Source organism: Lethenteron reissneri, chromosome 39, assembly GCF_015708825.2.
Source record: "Lethenteron reissneri isolate LAM-NWPU_2019-01 chromosome 39, ASM1570882v1, whole genome shotgun sequence".
In the NCBI taxonomy this organism is placed as follows: domain Eukaryota; kingdom Metazoa; phylum Chordata; class Hyperoartia; order Petromyzontiformes; family Petromyzontidae; genus Lethenteron; species Lethenteron reissneri.
The window spans coordinates 8,818,178-8,842,195 of record NC_083817.1 but is presented as its reverse complement, the minus strand read 5'-3'; the positions used below and the strand labels follow the sequence as shown (position 1 = coordinate 8,842,195).

At 49.0% G+C, this 24,018-nt stretch overlaps 2 protein-coding genes across 4 annotated transcripts in view; both read left to right on the top strand.

Annotated features, from left to right (window-relative positions):
- The window catches only part of LOC133352081 (epidermal growth factor receptor substrate 15-like), an 83,239-nt gene extending 76,942 nt beyond the window's left edge, over positions 1-6,297 (top strand). For all 3 annotated transcript variants that reach the window (XM_061567829.1, XM_061567828.1, XM_061567827.1), the window contains exon 26: positions 842-6,297. In XM_061567829.1, coding sequence (XP_061423813.1) covers positions 842-991 — 150 coding nt within the window. In that variant the 3' untranslated portion in view covers positions 992-6,297. The remainder of the gene's footprint in view (positions 1-841) is intronic.
- Positions 6,298-11,725: 5,428 nt separating this feature from the next.
- The window catches only part of LOC133352003 (FRAS1-related extracellular matrix protein 1-like), a 61,825-nt gene continuing 49,532 nt past the window's right edge, over positions 11,726-24,018 (top strand). Inside the window, 3 exon segments of the mRNA XM_061567682.1 lie at positions 11,726-12,002; positions 19,223-20,732; positions 23,804-23,898. Of these exon segments, the coding sequence (XP_061423666.1) occupies positions 20,487-20,732; positions 23,804-23,898 (341 nt within the window). The 5' untranslated portion in view covers positions 11,726-12,002; positions 19,223-20,486.

Below are 24,018 nucleotides of genomic sequence, written 5' to 3'. Positions count from 1 at the left end.
GTGTCGAGTGGTATATGAACCGGTCCTCGGTCTCCGCTAGCGTTACTCGATCAGAATGAATTACCTGGTGTAGTGTGTAAGAGATTGGTACTAGGGAGACAAAAGGTGGCCGGGCATGCACGAGTGTAAGTTCTCCGCGAAGATGGAGTGATGTTTTAATCGGCTCGTGTGCTGGAACTTGACGGACTTGTTCCGAGATCTGGGGTCAATTATAAGTGCAATTGCACAACAGTACTTTTAGCTGAAAATGACAATTACATTGTGATTTCAATTCATTAACAACTGTGAAGTGTGCCGGGCGGACTGGTTGTTGTCGCCCTGCACTTGCTGGAGGAGGAGGAGGCTGTCACATGGCTCTGTGGCTACGTGGACTAACGTCTACTCGCTTATAACATTGACATACTACATAAGTATTTAGTTGTATTTAATTAATCATTTAACTTGCAAATCTGATGCTCTCACTCTCCAAGTCACGCGTAAAAGCATTCGCGAAATACATTAACGAAACGCGCCATTGTAATTGACGGCAGGTTTTGTTCGGTGCATCGTGATTCCCGCACCTTCGATTACCACGGTTGGCAACATACGATGCGAAAGAAGTGCAACTTACGTGCATACAGCTGGCGACGGCTTGCGGAAGTCATCGTCCAGCGGTGACGATAGATCACGTCTGGACGACAGTGAGGATGATTCGCCCCTCGGGGTTTATCCTCAGCTGAGCTCGCCCACCACCAAGTGAGGTGCACACCACCAAGTGAGGTGCACACCGCCCCAACTGGATACTGATTTGCCCGTCCGTCTGCGTCCGTGCCGTATGTCCGTTGACGTTGGACAAGCGCAGATCGTGAGCGAGGAGGACCAGCTGGCGTGGGCCAAGCGCGAGAGCGAGCGCGCCGAGCTGGAGCGCCAGCAGAGGCTGCGCGAGCAGGAGCAGGAGGAGCTGGAGCTGGCGATCGCGCTCAGCCAGTCCGAGTCGTCTTCGACCGCCTGAGCCGCGTCGGACCCCGCACTCTGACCTCGTCGTTGCAGCTCCCCCCACCGATCTCTCCCCCTGTCTCGTACTCTCTCAAGCTTCCCCCCACCCCCTTCCCAGCGGCTCTCCGGCCGGTGACGGAAGCTACGGCCCACGGGTCAGGGTTCGGCGCGGGGCTTCATTTCATCCGGCCCACAGTCGCCACACACAGTTGGCCTGCCGCTTCTAAACGGCGCGCTAAACGATATTTATCCGTCACCGCAAGCATCTTCGCCGCTCTTATCGGGCACTGGGGGGTAGAGATATTTTAAACCTGGCGTCGCTCTGAATCTAATTTTCGCTCGCCAAGTTCCTTTTGTCCACCGCGTGGGCTTTTCGCGGTGACAGAAGGACACTGAGGTGTGTGCGAACGTGTGAATGTGAATGTATGGCTCTGTCAAAGCTTGAGGTAAAGGTTCTCAACCTCCCGCTTTAAGGAGGAAGCGTGAAGAAACGAAACTATTTAAAACTACTAAACTATTTTTAATTTTACCAGGTAAGGCCCACTGAGCTGTGTTGCTCTTTTCTTGCATAAGCGACTTGGCCACATATAATAGCTCAACTAGAAGTGGTATATCACGTGGAAATTTATAGCAGACAGATAACCGAAGGACCCGAAGAAAAATCCATGCGACCACGGGCAGAGAGAGACGCGCAAACTGCAAATATGCATCAGGCGTCAAGGGTCGGGATTGAACCCACGCACTCCTCCATACCAGGGACGGAGTTCCACCGTCGGATGAAAGACATCGACGCGGTGAATCGGGGCGTCGTGGCAGCTAGATTAACGTACCGACAGATGGTGGGACCGAGGGTTATCGCGTGAATATTTTTGCGCGTAAGTTTAGCAGAAGAATTCTCCTCCGCTCCTTGTGCTTTTTAACGAACTCGCGGAAATTTTGACCGAGGGCGTTAATCGTGGTTTGGAGAATCTCACAAATACAATGCCTATAAACGTATTTATTAGTATTTCATTCAATTAGAATGGCTGCTATTTCCCTACGATATTCTCTACATATTTCCACACGTTGCATGCTTTAGGGTAAGGGTTTTTGCAGCAGTTTAACATGTTAAAGGCGTCAACGTGTAAACAAAAAGGATGCGTCTCATACGGTTTTCCGAACAATTTTAATTGCTCTTTAGAGGTTTATCAGTGTTCATCAATATCTGGCGTATTTTTGAAAAACCACCTTGCAGTGGCCTTCATACGCCTAAGATTATGAACTCTATCTCGTATACATGCATCTCGGCATTTAATCTTCACCGAAAATTTTGAGCGAGAGCTCCGTTCGTCCCTCGTTAGTGAGGTGGAAAAGGGGAGTACATGGCATCGCCGAAGAAAGGCGTGTGGACGAGACATTTTTCAGAAGATATCCTCCCCGGCGTTCGTAGCTGCGCGCGTGGTGGGAGGTGCTGGGATGTCTGAAGTTGATCTTGCTGCTTTAAACCTCCACTACATTGAATGTATGTTTCATTGGTGCCGCTGCCATTGAGTCGGGCTTGGTTGTTGTGTGTACCCCGTTGGTGGGTGTGTCTCTATGTGTACGTGTGTCTATGCGTACGCACGCGTATGCTCGTGTGCGTGGGTACGTGTGTGGGTTCGATGTCTGTGACGGTAGGTGTTGCCGGTCGCCTTTGTTGAAACGTCTCTCCTGAAGCTCCCCACTCCTAGCGGTTGTTGTCCTCTGTTCGGGTCCGCCAAGTAGTTACGTGTTGCTCGCAACGCACACGGGCCCTGGAATGTGCGCGTCGCTTCTTTGTGTTCTTGATGCAAAAGCAACATGCGCGTGCGCACATCCTGTGTGTCTCGCTCTCTCTCTCTGTCTTATCAGAGTGTTTCTGTCCTTGCGTTTCACTCCGTGTGTATCCGTATCACTCTTTATCCTTCTCTGACTACATATTTCTGAGTGACCGTCTCAATATTTCTACGTTTGTGCTTCTCCTTGCCTCTCTCCCCGCCTTATCCATGTCCGTGTGCGTTTGCCTCTTCGTGTTGAAACGGGACTGCTTTTAGATCAGCATCACGGGGAAGGGAGATTTTAATTGAGTCGCAGGCCGAGCAAGTCTTGGAAAACTGTAGACATTCTAGCCACTTGCATTTAAGCAATCTTAATGGACATATCAGCAGTGGGTATATTGGGTGGCTGGGAGATTATGGTGTTTTGGGGATTCTCAATCCATTAATTATCTGGCTCATCGGTAACATGAAACATCTTATTGTGGACATGAAGTCGCATTGCAGACCTGTTACAACATGTGACTGCTATTCCTGCGTGTGGTGCGACTCATCATCATTGTTCCGAGGTCCACTAAAATAGGTACTCCTTTGTGGGAAGTCATCAACATGCTTTTAACCCATTGATAGACTGGTTTTCGCCATGAGAATGTAGACGTTATCCCTTTGTCAAACGGAGCCGCCAAATGCTCATTGGAGCGTCAAGACACATTGATAAATCTCATACACTCCAGTGCTCCCGTTTTGCCTTACGGATTCATTGAAGCTTCAGACCAACTCCCCCACCCCACCCCCCCATATACTTCTTCAGCGCATTCCGTTGCATCGCAGTGCTGCCGACTTCAATTCACGCGCCCGGTGCGATGAATGGTTTGCTCCGTTCGTTCGGTAACGCCGCGTTAGGGTAATAATGGGGCTTCTCAAAACTCCCTCGGCCCTTTCACCCCCTCTCTTCATCCCCCCCTCCATCCCCCCCACCAACCCCTATCACAGCCGATCCTTTCACGTTGACCGATCAACAGACGGTTAAACCGTGGTAAGATTTGCCTGTGGTGATGCTGATGAACGCACGGGATTTAGTTCAGGATTTTTTTTTTTGCCGAGCTTTGAGTTGTGAGCACGTGGATCGTTGAAACCTGTGGCTTGCGCCCCTTGCCGGACACTTGTGAATTCAGTGACCGTGTATCCGACGGTTTCGCTTGAAAAGAGGGCGACGTAGCTATGGTCTGAACCACTTCCAGATGCAGTTTGATCGCAATATATATAACTGCACAGATACTTGCGTTGAGTGTCACGATGGGCAGCGAGATGCTCATTACATAGCGCGTACGTCGGGCGGACTCGGAGCGAACGAACTTGTCACCCACGCCGGGGATGGCGACGGTGCCGCTTTGGGTGTCGCGAACGCAGCCATCGCCGCCATCCACGGGCCACATTTCCTACAGCTGTAGAATACTTCATAATGAAGGGGGGGGGGGGGTTATTTTGCGTAAATATGCAAATGTGTCGTTAACCCGCCACCGGCCGACGCAGCCAATTAGTAAGGTTTGTCGTGTAAACAAAACGTGCCAATTAGTTAATAGTTCCGCACACCCCGGTGTGTTGGGGAGTAAACGCACAACATTTACAATTTACTCTCCAGCACACGTGCTGTTTGTGACAAATCTCACTAATTGGCTGTGTCGGGTGGTGTTGAGTTAAAGACACATGTGTATGCGATCTAACCCAACAAAAACACCTTTATTACGAATAATATTTGTCGCGAAAACCTGCTACGTGTTAAGCTGTAGAATTGCTTCAACCTTCGCATTGACATTCCAAATACGTGTTATTCATTCGGTCGATGTTTGGAACCTTTTGGCGGCGGGGGGTTGGTTGGTTGGTCCTTGCTTGTGAAAGCCAGCCAGCCCCGTGAGCGCGGTCTACCACCAGTATCGGGGTAGTCGCCTGTTCTCGACACGGACAGAGAGGACGGAGAGAGACCGCTCACGGCACATGCGGCGCATGCTGACGCGCGCGGTAGGTTCGGATGGCGGGTCCCGAGTTTCGTGTCCCGCGACCGGTTCAGTTCGGTGAAGGTGAAGAAGAACGATCAAAGGCTGCTTTAAATGCAGCCCTCGGTGGCGGCGGTGGTGGCTCTCAGCCGCCGTTTGAGGAGTTGGGAGGGGTTAAGTAGCTGTCGCTCGCGTCTCTCCAGCCGACAACTACCTGCTTTATTTATTGGGTGGGTTGAGGGGTGGGGGGGATTCATGTATACAAAGGATATAAAGGTGCGTAAAAGCACTTCACACGGATGTCAATAACGGCATAATGCTGTGAATAGCGCTGTACACTGCAATAGCGGAGCCGCTCGCTCTAACACTCGAGACCAGGCCTCTGGATTGTCAGAGCTAAACCTTGCACCCTAACCATGACCTAGGTTGTACTCTGCATGTGTGCGCCTCCTCTGTGTCAAACGGTTACTCTCGGTGCTTAAATAACCGCACGTGGGAAGCTATCGCGACGTCACAAGAGTGACGTGTCATCATCCTGTGACGTCCCTCGCCGTCAGCTTGGGTTGGCGCACGCGGTGGTGCGCTGCTACCTGCGAAATGTCTTCGTCGCGAGCCGATATTACAACTGGAGTGTAACTTGGAATAAATGCGAAAACACACCACACACAAAAGCTAGCTAAACAATGCAATCGCACACCGCTATGGCTTGGTTGTAGCCGCTTACCCCTGGAGCCGCTTGTAAATGAGATGTTCGTGGAAGCTGCCCCGGTAGTCGTCGAGCGGAGATCGGTGGTCGATGGCGTTCAACACGTCTCGTTAACGTTGTCTGTCGCGTGTGATGTTGATTGTAGGTGGAGAAAAGAAATGAAATCCTCGCCGTAAGTTATTTTACCCAAACAATGGCATCTCGCTCCAGGGAGAGCCGCGCAGCATCGATGATTTAGGTCTTCAGAATAAATTGTCTTTGAGTCGAAGACTGACACCTTCGCAACCTCGCACCCCCAAACCCCCTCGGCTATTAAAGAGTCCAAAGTCGCCTGGCGTTCAAGGCAGAGGCCGTTTTCTGTTGTGCTCTGTGTGGCTTCCGAGAAGTTTTAGTTGCAAGTCAATGAGATAAGGAAACGGAAGAATACGTGCCGATAGATTTTATTTTCGTAACCTATGGCTCACGGTCACCTTAAATCCAGACCTGGTAAAGACTAACCACTTTGCTTTCTTTTTGCAATTAGGAAAAAAATTTTTTAAATAATATATATACTGTATAATGAACAGGGAAGTGTGGCGCACAGAGATTTTGTAATGATGCATAAACACTATTACATAAGCCTGTTTGTACACTTAATATCCGAACTGGCTTCTCTCGGTGTGCTCAAAGTGTGGTTTTAAACTGCCCATGGGTTGTTGATGTGGTGTGAGTGTGTGTACATGCACCACGAAGGGCCCTGTGTATATGTGTTCAATTACCCAGCATTCGTGTGCGTGAAGTCGTTAATCCTACCTAATTGTATATTATACACTGTTCATTGTTAAATAAAGGTGCGTATGTTATAAAGTGAGCCGTCGAGGTCGCAGAGTTATTTTATGGCACACGTGCAGAGTGCGTGTGAATGCGTCTCCCCAAACTGTGGATACGGCCTTATCTTGGGGAGCGGTGGTGCAGCGGTTAGCGCACCGCGCTACAAATCTATGAGACGACCCGAGTTCGAAACCCGCTCATGGCCGATTAATTATCAGTGACGATTATCTCGACCAGTCTTGCCGCCTGGTGCGATGTGTAAACATCACCACGAGGGAGCGAAAGGTGGCCGGGCGTGGTGCTGGCCACCCCCTTGTGTCGTGCCGTCATTCACAGCAGCTAACAGGCCTTGCCCTAACAGTCTGTTAAGATTATAAGGGGGATCTTTGTTCGTCATCGACCTTCAGAAGTAGTTTTTAAATCAGCGGTTGTGTCCATTCCAGAACGCGAGGAAGTGCAGTGCGATTTTCAAGTGTTCGGAATGGAAATGTATTCATCCTGTAACAGTTGATTCAACCCCGATGAATGGAGTTAAAAATAACTTACAAACACCTTGTGAACGACCCAACACAATATCCCTGGGTTTGATCTTCCACGAAGCTCATGGTCCACCCTAAATCGCATCCATTGCACAAACCATGGCAAATGCGGATAGCTGATGCACAGATGGAAAATTTTAAACTGTCCATCGTGCAACTGTGGTGATCCAGTTCAGTTGAGTTAATTTATTAGGAATAGCACTGTGAGCCATGCGGCTCTTGAATCGGGTGCAACCGCAATAAACAAAAACATGAACAAGAAAGATCTTAAAGTGACTACGCGCAACAGGAAAAAACAGCAAAGTCTTCCCAAAAAACACCGTATATCTACGCTGTGTGCAAAAATCCCAGTGGGGTGCAAGTCAAACAATAACAACCATAAGACAATTTAGCTTAAAGTTTCTAACTGTACTACAACAAACAAATATAGCTAAACCAAAACTTTTTGAAATCACCAAAATAAAGCTATAAAAACAATGTAACAGTGATCATTGGAACTGTGATTCAAATTTAACAATAAACGATATACAGTACATAACATGTACGACCAAACTTTGCAACCATAGCTGGCAGCATGAGTCACTCCGTAACAGCAGGAGTATCAGTAGGAGTATCAAAAAATTTCAATGCACCTCTAAAGATCAGCATACTCTAATCAAAACTCAAGATCATACTTTGCAGCGGTCATCCGGAGCGATACATTTGATTTCAAGCCACTGAATAGCAGTGGCAGCTAGGGGTGTACAACTCCTCTAGAGCAGTTTTGAGTGAAGATCTCAAAGATAGTGATCCAAGTTGCAGTTTATTGGCGGTAGCATTCCAGACCCTGGGGCCATCAATAGCAAATGCCCTTCCTCCAGTATTTGTACGGCAATAAGGAATGTGAAGCTGGTAAATGAGCGAAGACCTTAGGTCACATTTGTTCAAAATAGTGAGGAGATCCAGCAGGTAGTCTGCTGATTTTTTTGTAAGTACATCGTAAATAAATAAGATATGCACAAGCCGTCAATCATTAAGTGACATTAAGTTTGATCCAATGTAGAGATCGCAGTGGTGGGTCCTATATGGGCAGTTAAATGCAAATCCTAAGGCCGAGTGATACATTGAGTAGCTCTACTACTATCGTACTATACCGCCTTCAACTTTTATGAACGACTGGGTGTTTAAGGTTAGCGATTTGTCATTATCTGGCTGTATAGCAAATGAAAAAATACAATTACTTTACTATACAAGTAAAAAATGTGTTTAAATTAGTTTTTTGTATATTTAGGGCACCTTTATAACCACATATGCTACAGGCCCCGCACTTAGCTTCCTCCGGCACTGCTGCAGTGGCAAATTCATTGGATTGTTGACCAGGCACCGAAATCTTCTTGGTTCTTTCGGTAAAGTCACGTAGAATGGAAATAATAAAATAATAAAAATTAAACATAATAAAATAATTCTCTCGACAGACCTGTTCTCCACCTGAGGACGGCTGCTTGCGTTGTGGCCGAAACGTCATACGAATAATTTTATTGTTTTATTTTTATTATTTTATTATTTCCATTCTACGTGACTTTACCGAAAGAACCAAGAAGATGAATCCCTGCAGTCACGAAAGCTTTAAATCGAGAGGCACCGAAAGTTGAAACCAGTCCAGAGTTTGCATGCCCGGCAAAGGAGAGGACAACAGCGGAAACGCCGCTCTGCCGAAACTTTGCCGTGAACCTTCGCGAGTCGCCGTGGGTTTCTCGCGGGAGGAAGGAAGTTTTTATTTTTTCGCTTCCTAGGCAAATGCATTCCTTCGCCGTGACATCAGCCCGCGGCCAAAAACTCTGGCACGGCTGAGACGCATCGTGCATGTCAACTAAAAACGAAACCGTTGTTTTTGTTAGGTGTGTTACCAGGTAAAGCCCACTGAGATGTTGTACAGCTCTTTTTTTCAGGAGCGACCTGGCCACAAAGGATAGCTCAAAGAGAAGTGGCTTATTGGGTGGGAATTTATAGCGGCCCAAAACTCGAAACGCGAGGGGAAAGCCGGAGGAAGATTTTTTTTTTAAAGAATGATAATACTTAAAAAAAACTTAAACAAAATGTAATTAAAAAAATAACGTCAATGTTGAAATGAATTAAATCACCCTATGTGTCCTGACTTTTGAACCGCCCTGTATACTACTGCGTTCTTTCCTCTAAAAGTAGGAGAATACCGGTGCAGTATTAATTTATGAGAAAGAGAGGTGAGTTTAAGACAACATCCTCGCTACATAACAAATGCAAAACTAAAAACTCTCCAGCAGTATGCGACTGGTCACCGTCCAGAGCAGGAACGACGGGACATGACGACTCAATTCCCCATTCACAAACACGACAGAGGAGGCATCACCACAGCTGTTTACTCTTCTCCGGCTGACGCAATCATCTGGTGCATTAATCACCTAAATGTTGAATTTTAGCTGTTGCTCTACATCGAAATTAGCCATACGAAGCATAAGGCCGAGATCTATAGATTCACAGAGCCACACGCTCACATAGACACCAATAGACTCACAGAGAGATTTATAGATTCACATAGACACCATAAGATTTATACAGTTATCTATAGCTCCACACTGAGACTAATGCACTCACATAGAGACCCATATCGTCACACAGATATCGTTAGATTTGCATCCGGAACTATACACACGCGTAAAGGCCCATAGACTCACACAGAAACACAGACTCACACATCTATAGATTCACAAACAGACCCACAACGCTCACATAGTGATGCATAGACTCACACGCATCTATAGATTCACAAACAGACCCACAACGCTCACATAGTGATGCATAGACTCACACACATCTATAGATTCACAAACAGACCCACAACGCTCACATAGTGATGCATAGACTCACACACATCTATAGATTCACAAACAGACCCACAACGCTCACATAGTGATGCATAGACTCACACACATCTATAGATTCACAAACAGACCCACAACGCTCACATAGTGATGCATAGACTCACACACATCTATAGATTCACAAACAGACCCACAACGCTCACATAGTGATGCATAGACTCACACACATCTATAGATTCACAAACAGACCCACAACGCTCACATAGTGATGCATAGACTCACACATCTATAGATTCACAAACAGACCCACAACGCTCACATAGTGATGCATAGACTCACACAATCTATAGATTCACAAACAGACCCACAACGCTCACATAGTGATGCATAGACTCACACATCTATAGATTCACAAACAGACCCACAACGCTCACATAGTGATGCATAGACTCACACACATCTATAGATTCACAAACAGACCCACAACGCTCACATAGTGATGCATAGACTCACACATCTATAGATTCACAAACAGACCCACAACGCTCACATAGTGATGCATAGACTCACACATCTATAGATTCACAAACAGACCCACAACGCTCACATAGTGATGCATAGACTCACACACATCTATAGCTTCACAAACAGACCCACAACGCTCACATAGTGATGCATAGACTCACACACATCTATAGCTTCACAAACAGACCCACAACGCTCACATAGTGATGCATAGACTCACACGCATCTATAGATTCACAAACAGACCCACAACGCTCACATAGTGATGCATAGACTCACACACATCTATAGCTTCACAAACAGACTCACAACGCTCACATAGTGATACATAGACTCACACACGTCTACATATATACAAGAAGAGGCAGCGGTGCAACCACTCCGCTATTCCTGATTGCAATGATCTGGCTCAACTACAGCTGTCGCTCAACATCGGCCACACGGAGAATACGACGACTCGGACGTACATCGTCCCCTCCCCTACCCTCACTGGCGAGCAACAGTTGCACGTGGAAGTGATTGCTTAGGGTGGGAAGTGGTGGTGGGGGGGTGCATCTCAAACCAGCTGGGCTCGGAACAGACCGGGAGAGGGGAGCGAAGGGGGTCCGGGTTGAGCGAGAGAGACAAACGAGGAGGCGGCTGCGTGTGTCGTGTGTGCCGTGTGTGTGTGTGCCGTGTGTGTGTGCCGTGTGTGTGCCGTGCTGTTGTGAGCAGGGCACGAGGAGTTGAGAGCGGTAAGTTGGGCTCAACGCCGTTGTGATTCACATGCTGGAGCGTGGTCGCGATGCTGCGTTGTGATGTAAAAAGTGGTGCGTATGGCGTGGTGGCTTAAGGTATTTTCGGCGAACGGGCTCACGTCAGTGGCGAATACTTGAACCGGTCCTGGACCTCCCCTAGGTCGACTCGGTCTTAAGACACACACACACACTGGAGAGACAAAGGCAGCGTGGAGTGCTTCTGGGTCAAATCACCCCTCCCGTGCGCCGTGCCGACCTCAATCTGTGTTCGATAACAGCACTTGCCCAACCAAGAGCCTGTGTCGGCTATATGGGGAGTCTTTGTCTGTATCTGTGTGTGGCTTGGAGGACAATAGTGATTCAAGGGGAAGGATTTGTGAATGTGAGCCGAAGAGGTGTGTGTATGTGTGTGTGTATGTATGTGTGTGTGGTGGGGGGGAGCGGTAGTGTAGTAGCGGTTAGCGCGCCTGCGCTACGAACCCAGCCAACAGAGTTTGATTTTCGCTCACGGTAAACTGGAGATTGTCTGAACCGGATTTGCCCCTAGGTCGACTCGGCCTCAAGTGCTGCGGTGCGTAAACATCGCCACTCTGGAGACAAAGGCGGCCGGGCGTGGTGCTGGCCACCCACCCCCTCGTGTGCTGTGCCGGCCTTCATAGGTGCTCGCGAACAGCACTTGCCCCTACAGTTTGTCCAAGCTACACGGGAGGGGGGGGTGCTTTGTGTTGTGTTTGTTTCACTCTCTCGCTCGCTCCCTCCCGTCTCGCCTCCCCCTCTCTTTCTCTCAGCCCCTCTGTCTCCCAGTTCATTATTTCACTGAGACACAGGCGCCGCGCGCATTGGCCGGGCACATTGAAGCGAGTCTGACACGCTCCCCCCCTACCCCCATGGCACTGTCAGGCACCCAGCACACAGCCCAGTCCGGCTGTGACTCTCACGCACAGCGACGTCGTTGTGTCCGCTCAGCTCCGCTAACAGCACTTGCCCTCACCCCCCTCCAACAACTCTGTTGAAGGCTATACGGGGGAGCTTTGTCCTTTTGTCTACTCTGCGGTGTGAGCCCGAATCAGCTGTCCGCCCGTCCGAGTTCTGAACTGCCGAGTGAAGGTACCGACTCACCGCGGCATTCAGTCAACTCGTTTCTGTTTGTCTCTTGCCGAAGCGTCTGCGAGTGTGGTTTTTTATTATCAAGAAAGAAGAGCAATATTGCGATCTTAATTTTGGAGCTTTCGTGACTGCAGGAATTATTATTTGGTTATTATTTATTTAATTTATTATTTTATCTTTATACGTGACTTTACCGAAAGCAATATTGCGGTCTGTTTTTCTTGCGGGTGTTGCGTTTTAAACTGTTGCGTAATTATTTTTGCTGTTGCTATCTGTTAATTGTCACCGTGATTTACTGACCGGCGTGGTGAAGTATGTACTCTTTGGTTCTTTCGGTAAAGTCACGTATAAAGATAAAATAATAAATTAAATACTAGCATACGACGTTTCGATTGCAACACAAGCAATCATCATCAGGTATAAATGAAATAGAAACACAAATCTAGTATACTTAAAAATGTAATACAACAGAGAGTCGGATAACATAACAGTCAACACCCTACCTAGTTGATTACGTTCTTCCTGAGAATGCTAAGTTTGAGAAAGAGATACAACACAGAACCAGAGACATATAGACAGACATATAAGCAGACAGATATCACAGAGATACATAGAGAGAGGTGATGAAGTATGGTCCATCAATCCCCCACCCCCCAATGAACCAATGGGCAAGTGGAGGCATTCCTCTAGCAGTGGATTAACACAGGCCAGTATGTAAACGAGAGCTGTGGTTGCTATCGGCGTTTAAGGGTCGCCACGCGTGGTAACGTTGCGAGTTTATCTGACAAAAGTCGAAAGTTAAAGTTGCTGATTTGTAGTATAAGGCCAGTGTTGAGCATAGTGTGCGTGTTATGTTTTATATTGTGTGCGTGAGTGATGTGTGTTGTTGTGTGATGTGTGTGTGTGTTGCATCGAGTGTGTGTTGTTGTGTGTGTTGTGTGATGGGTGGTTGTGTGTGTGTATATTTCATGGTGTGTGCGTGTTATGCTGTCGTGTTTCGCTGTGTTTGTGTGTTTGTTTGTTTCCTGTGCTGTGTTTGTAGTTTTTTACTTGCGTTTGTTTTTTAATGTGCAGTATGTTTGTGTTGTGGTGTGCGTAGTGGCTTGATAAAGGAATTGCAGTGGGGAGCGGTGGTGTAGCGGTTAGCGCGCTACACTACGAACCTGGCGATCCGGGTTCGATTCCCGCTCACGGCGAACACCAGTGACGATTATCTGAACCGGTCCTGGGCCTCCCCTAGGTCGACTCAGCCTCAAATGAGTACCTGGTGCGGTGTGTAAACATCGCTACTAGGGAGACAAAGGCGGTCGGGCGTGGTGCTGGCCACCCACCCCCTCGTGTACCGTTCCGGCCTTCATAGGTGCTACGCTAACAGCACTTGCCCCTACAGTCTGTTAAGGCTATACGGGGGATAATTGTCTGTATATTGTAGAGTCCGTGTGGTTTGTGTTGTGGTGTGTGTTGTGGTGCTTGGTTTGTGTTTTGGTGCGTGGTTTGTGTTGGTGCGCGGTGTGTGTTGTGGTGTGTATCGTTGTGACGAAGGGTCATTTGCCCGAAACGTCAACCATTTTATTTTAATTTAAAATGTGTTGAGTTTCATTTTTACTGAAACCGCAGTGACGCTTACCGTGGTCCATGTAAGTGGTGAGCACACGGGACTCGATCTTCCGGCGCGGCAGTTGAAACAACAATGGACAAGTTTCACAAATCCCCGCAACTAAGATCACGGGCAGCACGAGTTCATGGGTGACACCGAAAGTTCAGTCGAGCGTCTGGCCAGCATGGAAGAGTAGGCCAAATACCACCTAGAAGTGGAGGCCCTTCCACCAGCAGTGGCTTGAGAAAGGAATTGCAGGGCTGCGCCTCTTGCGCCACTGCAGCGCAACCTGCATACGCGGAGGAGCGGTGGCGCGGTGGTTAGCGCACCGTGCCACCTTGGTTCGAATCCCCCTCCATGGCGAGGAATCAGTGGTAAGCCGCCACTGCACCGTCCGCTCTCCTCCACTCTTCATGACACAAATAAACAACAACAGTGGCGTCACCATTGCACTTGTGCCAGGCTAGGTGCACTTTTAGGGCCGCGTGAAGTGCGTGCGTTGAAGGCTCGCCGCTCACAGGAGGTCACGTGACAGACACACGTGTACCAGCAGAGGGCAACTGTCCGAGACAGAATCAGAACTTTATTTAGACTGGAGAAATCCGATGAGCTATAAAGCTCTTTTTCACAGATGTGCAGTAGTTGCACAAGGGTCAGAACATTACAACAAAGAACAACACACAAACATGATAGCAACGGAAAGTATAGGAGAGGTAAACTAATCACAAAAATAGAAAACTCTAAACTGTTGTTGTCTCACCAGGTAAAGCCCACCGAGCTGTTATCTTCTTTTTCAGAAGCGACCTGGCCACAAATGATCGCTCAACAAATTGGATAATCACGTGGAAATAATTTATAGCAGCCAAATACTCTAACTCACTTGATGCAGCAAATCTGGCTGTGACGGTCCCACCTGATGACGGAGACTTGTGTTACCTCCGAAACGTCGTGATTTTTATTTTATTTTTATTCATTTTAATTTCATTTTTTACCTACGTGACTTTACCGAAAGAACTAAGAGTATGAATCCTTGCAGTCACGAAAGCTTCAAATCTAGAAAAAACTCTAAATCATCTCAATGCATGTTTCTAAGTGTGCATTGCCAGATGCGCCACAGGTGTGCCACTTGTACCCCACTCTCAAGACGCTAACTCCCTCGTCTGCTTCACATGAGGCCGTGGGTTTGGTCGCGGCCCTGACGCCTGCTGTATACAGGGTGACCCAAAAAAAAACTGGCCCCAACTCTAATAGGCCCCGTGTGCACGGGGCCCGTTTTTTTTGGGTCACCCTGGTATTTGGAGTTTGCGTGTCTCTCTCCCCGTGATCGTACGGATTTTTGTCCCGAGTCTTCCGGTTTCTTTCTCCACATTTAGAATCAACATATTTTTAGAGCATTCGGCTGCAGTACATTTCCACGTGATAAGCCACCTGGGTGAGCTATCATTTGTGATAGCGAAGTCGCTTCGGGGAAAGAACTCCAGAGCTCAGTGGACCTTACCTTGCTGCGTTTTAGCTGCCTACTTTGTTGCTGGAGGGTGGCGAGATGTTATCTCCCTCGCCTGGTATGCAGGAGGTCGTGGGTTTGATCCCGACCCTGATGCCTGTTGCTGTATATTTGTATACTCTTTGGTTCTTTCGCTAAAATAAATAAAATAACGACGTTTCGGGCGCAACACAAGCGTCCGTCATCAGGTGGCGGACGCTTGTGTTGCGCCCGAAACGTCGTGATTTATTTTATTTTTCTACCTACGTGACTTTATCGAAAGCACCAAAGAGTATGGATTCCTGCAGTCACGAAAGCTTCAAAATCAAGATTGTATATTTGTAGTTTGAATGGTCTCCCCCGTGGTCGCGTGCATTTTTCTCCGGGTCTTCCAGTTTTTCTCTCCACGTTTAGCATCAACGCGCGCGTTCCGTGTATTTGTCTGCCGTAAATTCCCCACGTGATGATAAGCCCACCTCGTTGAGCTGATCATTTGCGATCGCCAGGCCGCTTCTGAGAAAAACAGATCTGCAGACCGCTCCGTGGGCTTCGTCTGGTCAAATAAAAGTGGTGGAAAAAAAATAGCAACTGCCCTTGGCGGTCGTGTCCTTCACGAGCCCTCTGCACAACACTCGCACACACACACCCACCCACCATCTGTTGTCAGAGCTGTTTGAGCTCGGCGTGTAATTACCATGCAGCGCAGTGCCTAATTCTTCCCAGCGTGGCGTGAGAAAGACAAAACCTTGGTTGGCGGCGGCGGGGGGGGGGGACTGGAGGGCTTTTGGCCGGACCAGTTTGTCTGGAATGGATCGGAGAGACATAAATTTCAGTGGGGAGGTAGGAGGGAGGCACGGAGGAAGGAAGGACGGAGGCAGGGGACGGACACGCACACACGAATATATCTTGCGGCGTTCCACGCGAGTCGCACGTGCTTGCTCAGGGTGAGGTTGCCTGGTCGTGTGATGGTAGATAAATCTTTTGCAACAAAAAATCTGGCCCCTGGAATGTAATATCCGTTACTTTGTTCTCGACGATGCCAGGGGAACGATGCGCAGTGAAGAGTTGATGCGCCTGCTGCCGCCACTCAACCCGAAACGTCCCCTCGATGTTGTCAGCTTGTTGGAAGCCAAGCAACTAAACTATAATAAAATAAACAGATATTTTACCAGGTAAGGCCCCACTGAGCTTGAGAGGGCTTTTTGTCAGAAGCGGCCTGGCCATCACAAATTATAGCTCAACGAAGTGGCTTATCACGTGGATATTCATAGCAGCCGAATACTTGAAATGCATGTTCATTCCAAATGTGGAGGGAAAAACTGGAGGACCCGGAGAAAAATCCACGCGACCACGGGGAGAGAGGCATGCAAATTCTAATTATACAGGCGTCAGGTTTGGGATTGCACCCACGACCTCCTGTATACGAGGCGAGGTAGTTGACATCTCGCCACCGTGGCGGCTGCTGCTGCTTTGGCAGTGTTGCACACACACACAGTGAACAACAACAACTCCGCACATTCGTCAACAACACTGTGGCCATAACACTGTGGCCATAAAAGCGAAGACAATAATAGGGAACGTTTCGGGCAACGACCCTTCTTCATAGCACTCACGCGCGTTTGAAACCCCGCCACACGCCAGTTCACAGACGGCTTCGCGTGTCTGCCTATCACCTCCCGTGCACCAGCCGTGTGCCGTGGGGCTGTGTGCCGTGGGGCCGTGGGGCCGTGGGGCTGTGTGCCGTGGGGCCGTGTGCCGTGGGGCTGTGTGCTGTGTGCCGTGTGGCCGTGTGCCGTGTGCCGTGGGGCCGTGTGCCGTGTGTGCCGTGTGCCGTGGGGCTGTGTGCCGTGGGGCTGTGTGCCGTGGGGCCGTGTGCCGTGTGGCCGTGTGCCGTGGGGCCGTGTGCCGTGGGGCCGTGTGCCGTGTGGCTGTGTTCCGTGGGGCTGTGTGCCGTGTAGCTGTGTGCCGTGGGGCCGTGTGCCGTGTGGCTGTGTTCCGTGGGGCTGTGTTCCGTGGGGCTGTGTGCCGTGTAGCTGTGTGCCGTGTGCCGTGGGGCCGTGTGCCGTGGGGCTGTGTTCCGTGGGGCTGTGTGCCGTGTAGCTGTGTGCCGTGTGCCGTGGGGCCGTGTGCCGTGTGGCTGTGTTCCGTGGGGCTGTGTGCCGTGTAGCTGTGTGCCGTGTGCCGTGGGGCCGTGTGCCGTGTGGCTGTGTTCCGTGGGGCCGTGTGCCGTGTGGCTGTGTTCCGTGGGGCTGTGTGCCGTGTGGCTGTGTTCCGTGGGGCTGTGTGCCGTGGGCCCGTGGGGCTGTGGCGCTGCTTGCTGGCCAGCACGACGCAGTGCGCCCCGGTCCGTTGCTGCGCGAGACCGTGGGCATCGCGATGGCGAGATGTTAACTACCTCGCCTGGTGTACAGGAGGTCGTGGGTTCAATCCCGATCCCGACCCTGCCGCCTGCTGTATATTTGGAGTTTGCGGTGTGTCTCTCTCTCTCTCTCATCATTATCACGGTGGCTAGGAGATGTTAACTACCTCGTCTGGTGTACAGGAGGTCGTTGGTTCGATCCCGACCCTGCCGCCTGTTGCTGTATATTTGGAGTTTGCGATGTCTCTATCTCATCATCACGGTGGCTAGGAGATGTTAACTACCTCGTCTGGTGTACAGGAGGTCGTGGGTTCGATTTCGACCCTGCCGCCTGCTGTTTATTTGGAGTTTGCCATGTCTCTCACTCATCATCATCACGATGGCTAGGAGATGTTAACTACCTCGCCTGGTATACAGGAGGTCGTGGGTTCGATCCCGACCCTGCCGCCTGCTGCTGCTGCTGTATATTTGGAGTTTGCGATGTCTCTTTCCCGGTGGTCGCATCGATTTGTCTCGGGGTCCTCCGGTTTTTCCCTCCACATTTACAATCAACGTGCATGTAGCGTATTTGGCTGCCATGAATGTCCACGTGATAAGCCACTTTAATTGAGCTATCATTTGTGGCCAGATCGCTTCTGAAAACTAGCTGTATAGCTCAGTGGGCCTTAAGGGCCGTCCATAAATGACGTCACGCACCTAGGGGGGAGGGGAGGGGTCAGACATTTGTGACGAGGGGGGGGGGTGAGAAATGTGACGTCATATCAAAATGCGCAACTTTAAATAAATATAGACAACACGTTCTACTTAATTAAATCGACTTTTTAATAAATGTTTTCTTCTACAACATCAGAGTGCAGCGCCACATTAAATACGCACTACAATGACAAGAGTTTAAAGCGATTTGAAGCATGTTTTATTTTTGGGGGGGGCAGAGCTTTGTGACGTCATATTTGAGGGGGGGGGTCTGACTTTTTGTGACGCCGTGTGACGAGGGGGGGGGTCAAAAATCGTCCAAAATCGCGTGACGTCATTTATGGACGGACCCTTACCATGTAATTTAAATGTTTAGTTTAGTTTCTAAACGTTACTTTTGCGGTTCCACGTCCAGGCTCTCCTCCTTTTATCAACCTGACCATCGTGGTGTGTTGTTGTGTGTGCTGTGTGTGTGGTGTATATGGTGTGTGCTTGCTGTGTGTGTGGTGTATATGGTGTGTGCTGTGTGTGTGCTGTGTGTGTGGTGTGTGCTGTGTGTGTGGTGTGTTGCTGTGTGTGTGGTGTGTGCTGTGTGTACGGTGTATATGGTGTGTGCTGTGTGTGTGCTGTGTGTGTGCTGTGTTGCTGTGTGTGTGGTGTGTGCTGTGTGTGTGGTGTATATGGTGTGTGCTGTGTGTGTGGTGTGTGTACGGTGTATACGCATGCGAGTGTGTGTGTTGCGTGGGGAGCGGTGGTGTTGCGGTTAGCGCGCTGCGCTACGAACCCGGCAACCCGAGTTCAATTCCTGCTCACGGTGACACCAGTGACAATTATTTTAACCGGTCCTGGGCCTCCCCTAGGTCGACTCAGCCTCAAATAAGTACTTGGTGAGGTGTGTGAAAATCAGTACTGGGCAAAGTCGGCTGATGTGGTTCTGGCGAGACCACTCCCCTCCGTGCGCCTTCCCAGGCCTAATAGACGTGACTCGTTAAGGGCACTTGCCCCAACCGTCTGTGAAGGCTATAGGCAGATCTTTGTCTTTGTTGTAATTGTTGTGACATCTCCATTGTCTGTTTCTGTGTCAACAGAAACAACAACAACAAAACAACAACAACAACCACCACCAAACAAAGAGTTCAAGGAAGAAACTAAAACTATCGGTGGAATCGCAATGTTTAGATATTGCTAGGATGTTTACTGAAATATAATGATGCTAGAGCGATCAACATGCCTTGTGTGTTGGAGATGATGAGTTAAATAGGGTACTATATTTAAGTAAATAGTACTATACTATACTAACTATCAATATAATAACATAAATATACAAGTTAAAAGTTAGTTAAATGTGAATAATATATTATTTTTTTTAAAGCTACAATTGTAATAGTCGCAGGTGTAAAACTGCCCAACGTACAAAGTAGAAGACATTCAAATCAACATCGTTTGTTTTTGTTGCTTGTTTATTTACATTCTACGATATGAATATACCGTATAATTAACACGCATTTAACCCGAATATAAACTTAACTGCATTTTCACAAAATATAATACAACTAACTACAGTCATATATCGTACACAAACATATTTCGCGCGCAAATATATAAACCCGAACAATTGAAATAAAATTTAAAACAACCACCACCAACCACAGCAGCAGCAACAGCAACAACAACAGAAGTATAAACGATGCAATAAAAGACAGAATTAGAGATCGAAACGACGGCGGTCAATAATTGCCCGATGAACTAAAGAACAGCGACTTCAGCTGCCCTCTCAACGACCCAGAAAGTGCCCCAAGGTGACACAACGTCTGGGAGGCTCGACATTGAGCACGTGGTGAGCTGGAAGCCACGCCCACTGTCGGCCCCGCCCACTTTTTTGTGACGTCACCACGCCCACTGCCGACCCCGCCCACTTTTTTGTGACGTCACCACGCCCACTGCCGACCCCGCCCACTTTTTTGTGACGTCACCACGCCCACTGTCGGCCCCGCCCACTTTTTTGTGACGTCACCACGCCCACTGAACCGCAAGCACTGCCCAAACGCGTTGTGAGTGGCCGCCTCCCCCTCCCCTCGTTCCTTTCCGCTCCTTCTGCTCAGAGGCTCCAACAGACTCCTCTGCCAGCCCCCGACCTACCCCACCGATCGTCATCTCTGTTGACTATTTGCCCCCCCCGACCTTCCTGCAACCCCCCCCCCGCGCCCCCGGCCCCCGTATCATGGATCACGCGTGAAGCCAGGACATTTAAAAACCGCGAACAAAATCTCAACTTCCACCAAAAACAATACTCGGGCATCTCTCTCTTCAACCAGCAGACCCACCCTCCTCCACCTGTCCCGCAGCCTTGAGATGAAGCTGGCACCGTGGCTCCCGCTGCTGGCGCTGCTGCTGGGGTTGGCGCTGGAGCCCCAGCCGGCGAGCGCCTCGCTGGTCGTCGTGAACCGGGGCCTGGCGGTGCCGAGGGGCGGCCGGGCCCTGCTGACGAGCCAGGAGCTGCGGGTGGAGGAGACGGCGGCCGCCAGCGGTGACGCGTGCCGCCTGGAGGTGGTGCACAACGAGCCGATCACGCAGCGAGCTGGCAAGGTGGCGCCGCACGTAAGCGCGGGCGAACCGTCGTCGTCGTGGTGGCGGCGGTGGTGTCTGGTGGTTTTGTGGTGTTTGTGCGGTGCGTAGTAAACATCGGCACATTCCCTTGTGTGTGCCTTGCCGGCCTTCGAAGGTGCTACTCGCTAAGAGAACTTACCGCAAAAGTCTGTTAAGGCTTTCCGGGGGATCTTTGTCTTTGTTGATAGATGCGTTGGTTGTTGTAGTAGCACATGTTGTATTGTCATTATCTTCACGCTCAAAAATCATAAACAACTGCCACTACTATTATCATCATCATCAACACTTTTACGACCGCCATCCTCAGCATTGATAATAATCAACAGCACTATCACTGGCAGTATCATCATCAGCAACACGATCACTATGCATACCAATGCTATCATCATCTTGATCTTCAAACGTCATCAAAGATCATCACCATCAACCACACTATCACTTAATTCTAGATTTGAAGCTTTCGTGACTGCAATGAATCATACTCTTAGGTTTTTTCGGTAAAGTCACGTTGGTAAAAAATAAATAATAAAAGATAAATAATAAAAATACTAGAAGAAATAATAGAAATAAAATAACAAATGACGACGTTTCGGAGGCAACACAAGCTTCCCTCTTCAGGTGGAACCATCAGCTAAAATTACTGCATCATGTAAAGAGAAATCCCAAGAGACCCGACCTTGTATATATACTGGTTGAGGGGGGAGGAGCCAGTCTCATCATCATCACCACCATCACCCATCTGCCTCACCGCAAGTCCGCCGCTGGCCCTGTGCAGGTGTAGTGACATAGGACGTCACTACTGTGACCCTGGACGGTCACGTGGTGGAGGGACCCAGACCTTCCCTTGAGGTGGGGGAAGGGAGGTGTGGCCTGGGCGGAGCCGGCCACGCCGGAGCGGATATAAGCGGGGTGTGGATGCAGAGCGGGGCTGGTGAACTCCGAAGTGAAGGCGACATCATCGGTCCTCAAGTCCCGGGTCGTCGTCCTGGGCCAGGCAGCCCGTCGCCTGCCTGGTCCACTCTGTGTTGTGTTCCAGAGTGTTAGTGAGTTGAGGAAGGTGGTCACCACCTCATGTATAGTGTGAGAAATGCTTGCCCCGAGCAGATAGAAGGGTAAAGAACCAATTATCATATTTTTACTGGCAAATGAGGTCCCCATAGTGTAGATGCTTGCCCCGAGCTCTCATACTCTGATGGTGCATTGTCCTTGAGTTGTGCGCCTTTTGGCGTCATCTGGTCCAACCCATATGAGACTAGGCTCGAAGGAAAGCTGTCTCGGGTGTGGACCAATCAACTTCAAGGACAGTGCACATTATCAGAGTTATGTCTTTTGTTTGTATTTATGACTGCAGGTATTGCGGTCTATGCAAACATGACTCCTTGCAAAAAGGTGTCAGTTTTGTTGCCAGATAGAAGGGTAAAGAACCAATTATCATATTTTTACTGGCAAATGAGGTCCCCATAGTGTAGATGCTTGCCCCGAGCTCTCATACTCTGATGGTGCATTGTCCTTGAGTTGTGCGCCTTTTGGCGTCATCTGGTCCAACCCATATGAGACTAGGCTCGAAGGAAAGCTGTCTCGGGTGTGGACCAATCAACTTCAAGGACAGTGCACATTATCAGAGTTATGTCTTTTGTTTGTATTTATGACTGCAGGTATTGCGGTCTATACAAACATGACTCCTTGCAAAAAGGTGTCAGTTTTGTTGCCAGATAGAAGGGTAAAGAACCAATTATCATATTTTTACTGGCAAATGAGGTCTCCATAGTGTAGATGCTTGCCCCGAGCTCTCATACTCTGATGGTGCATTGTCCTTGAGTTGTGCGCCTTTTGGCGTCATCTGGTCCAACCCATATGAGACTAGGCTCGAAGGAAAGCTGTCTCGGGTGTGGACCAATCAACTTCAAGGACAGTGCACATTATCAGAGTTATGTCTTTTGTTTGTATTTATGACTGCAGGTATTGCGGTCTATGCAAACATGACTCCTTGCAAAAAGGTGTCAGTTTTGTTGCCAGATAGAAGGGTAAAGAACCAATTATCATATTTTTACTGGCAAATGAGGTCCCCATAGTGTAGATGCTTGCCCCGAGCTCTCATACTCTGATGGTGCATTGTCCTTGAGTTGTGCGCCTTTTGGCGTCATCTGGTCCAACCCATATGAGACTAGGCTCGAAGGAAAGCTGTCTCGGGTGTGGACCAATCAACTTCAAGGACAGTGCACATTATCAGAGTTATGTCTTTTGTTTGTATTTATGACTGCAGGTATTGCGGTCTATGCAAACATGACTCCTTGCAAAAAGGTGTCAGTTTTGTTGCCAGATAGAAGGGTAAAGAACCAATTATCATATTTTTACTGGCAAATGAGGTCCCCATAGTGTAGATGCTTGCCCCGAGCTCTCATACTCTTATGGTGCATTGTCCTTGAGTTGTGCGCCTTTTGGCGTCATCTGGTCCAACCCATATGAGACTAGGCTCGAAGGAAAGCTGTCTCGGGTGTGGACCAATCAACTTCAAGGACAGTGCACATTATCAGAGTTATGTCTTTTGTTTGTATTTATGACTGCAGGTATTGCGGTCTATGCAAACATGACTCCTTGCAAAAAGGTGTCAGTTTTGTTGCCAGATAGAAGGGTAAAGAACCAATTATCATATTTTTACTGGCAAATGAGGTCCCCATAGTGTAGATGCTTGCCCCGAGCTCTCATACTCTGATGGTGCATTGTCCTTGAGTTGTGCGCCTTTTGGCGTCATCTGGTCCAACCCATATGAGACTAGGCTCGAAGGAAAGCTGTCTCGGGTGTGGACCAATCAACTTCAAGGACAGTGCACATTATCAGAGTTATGTCTTTTGTTTGTATTTATGACTGCAGGTATTGCGGTCTATGCAAACATGACTCCTTGCAAAAAGGTGTCAGTTTTGTTGCCAGATAGAAGGGTAAAGAACCAATTATCATATTTTTACTGGCAAATGAGGTCCCCATAGTGTAGATACTTACCGTTTAATACATAGTGTTGCCTCCAAGCTGTGTGTGTGTGCACCTAATTCGAACCCACTACGCAGGTGTTCAACTGCCGCTGGGCCCCGGGGGAGGTGAGCTACACTCACCACGGCACTCCGCTGCTGGACCACGACCTCGTACTGCTGCGGCTCTACCGGTGAGCTGGGCAAGGTCCCACGTCGCTCCACCACCACTCAGGGCTCCCCTTTAGATGGTGCCCCCCCCCCAAGCCCCCCCTCCCCCCCCACCGTAGCTTGCCTCGAGGAAGGCAGGAAAC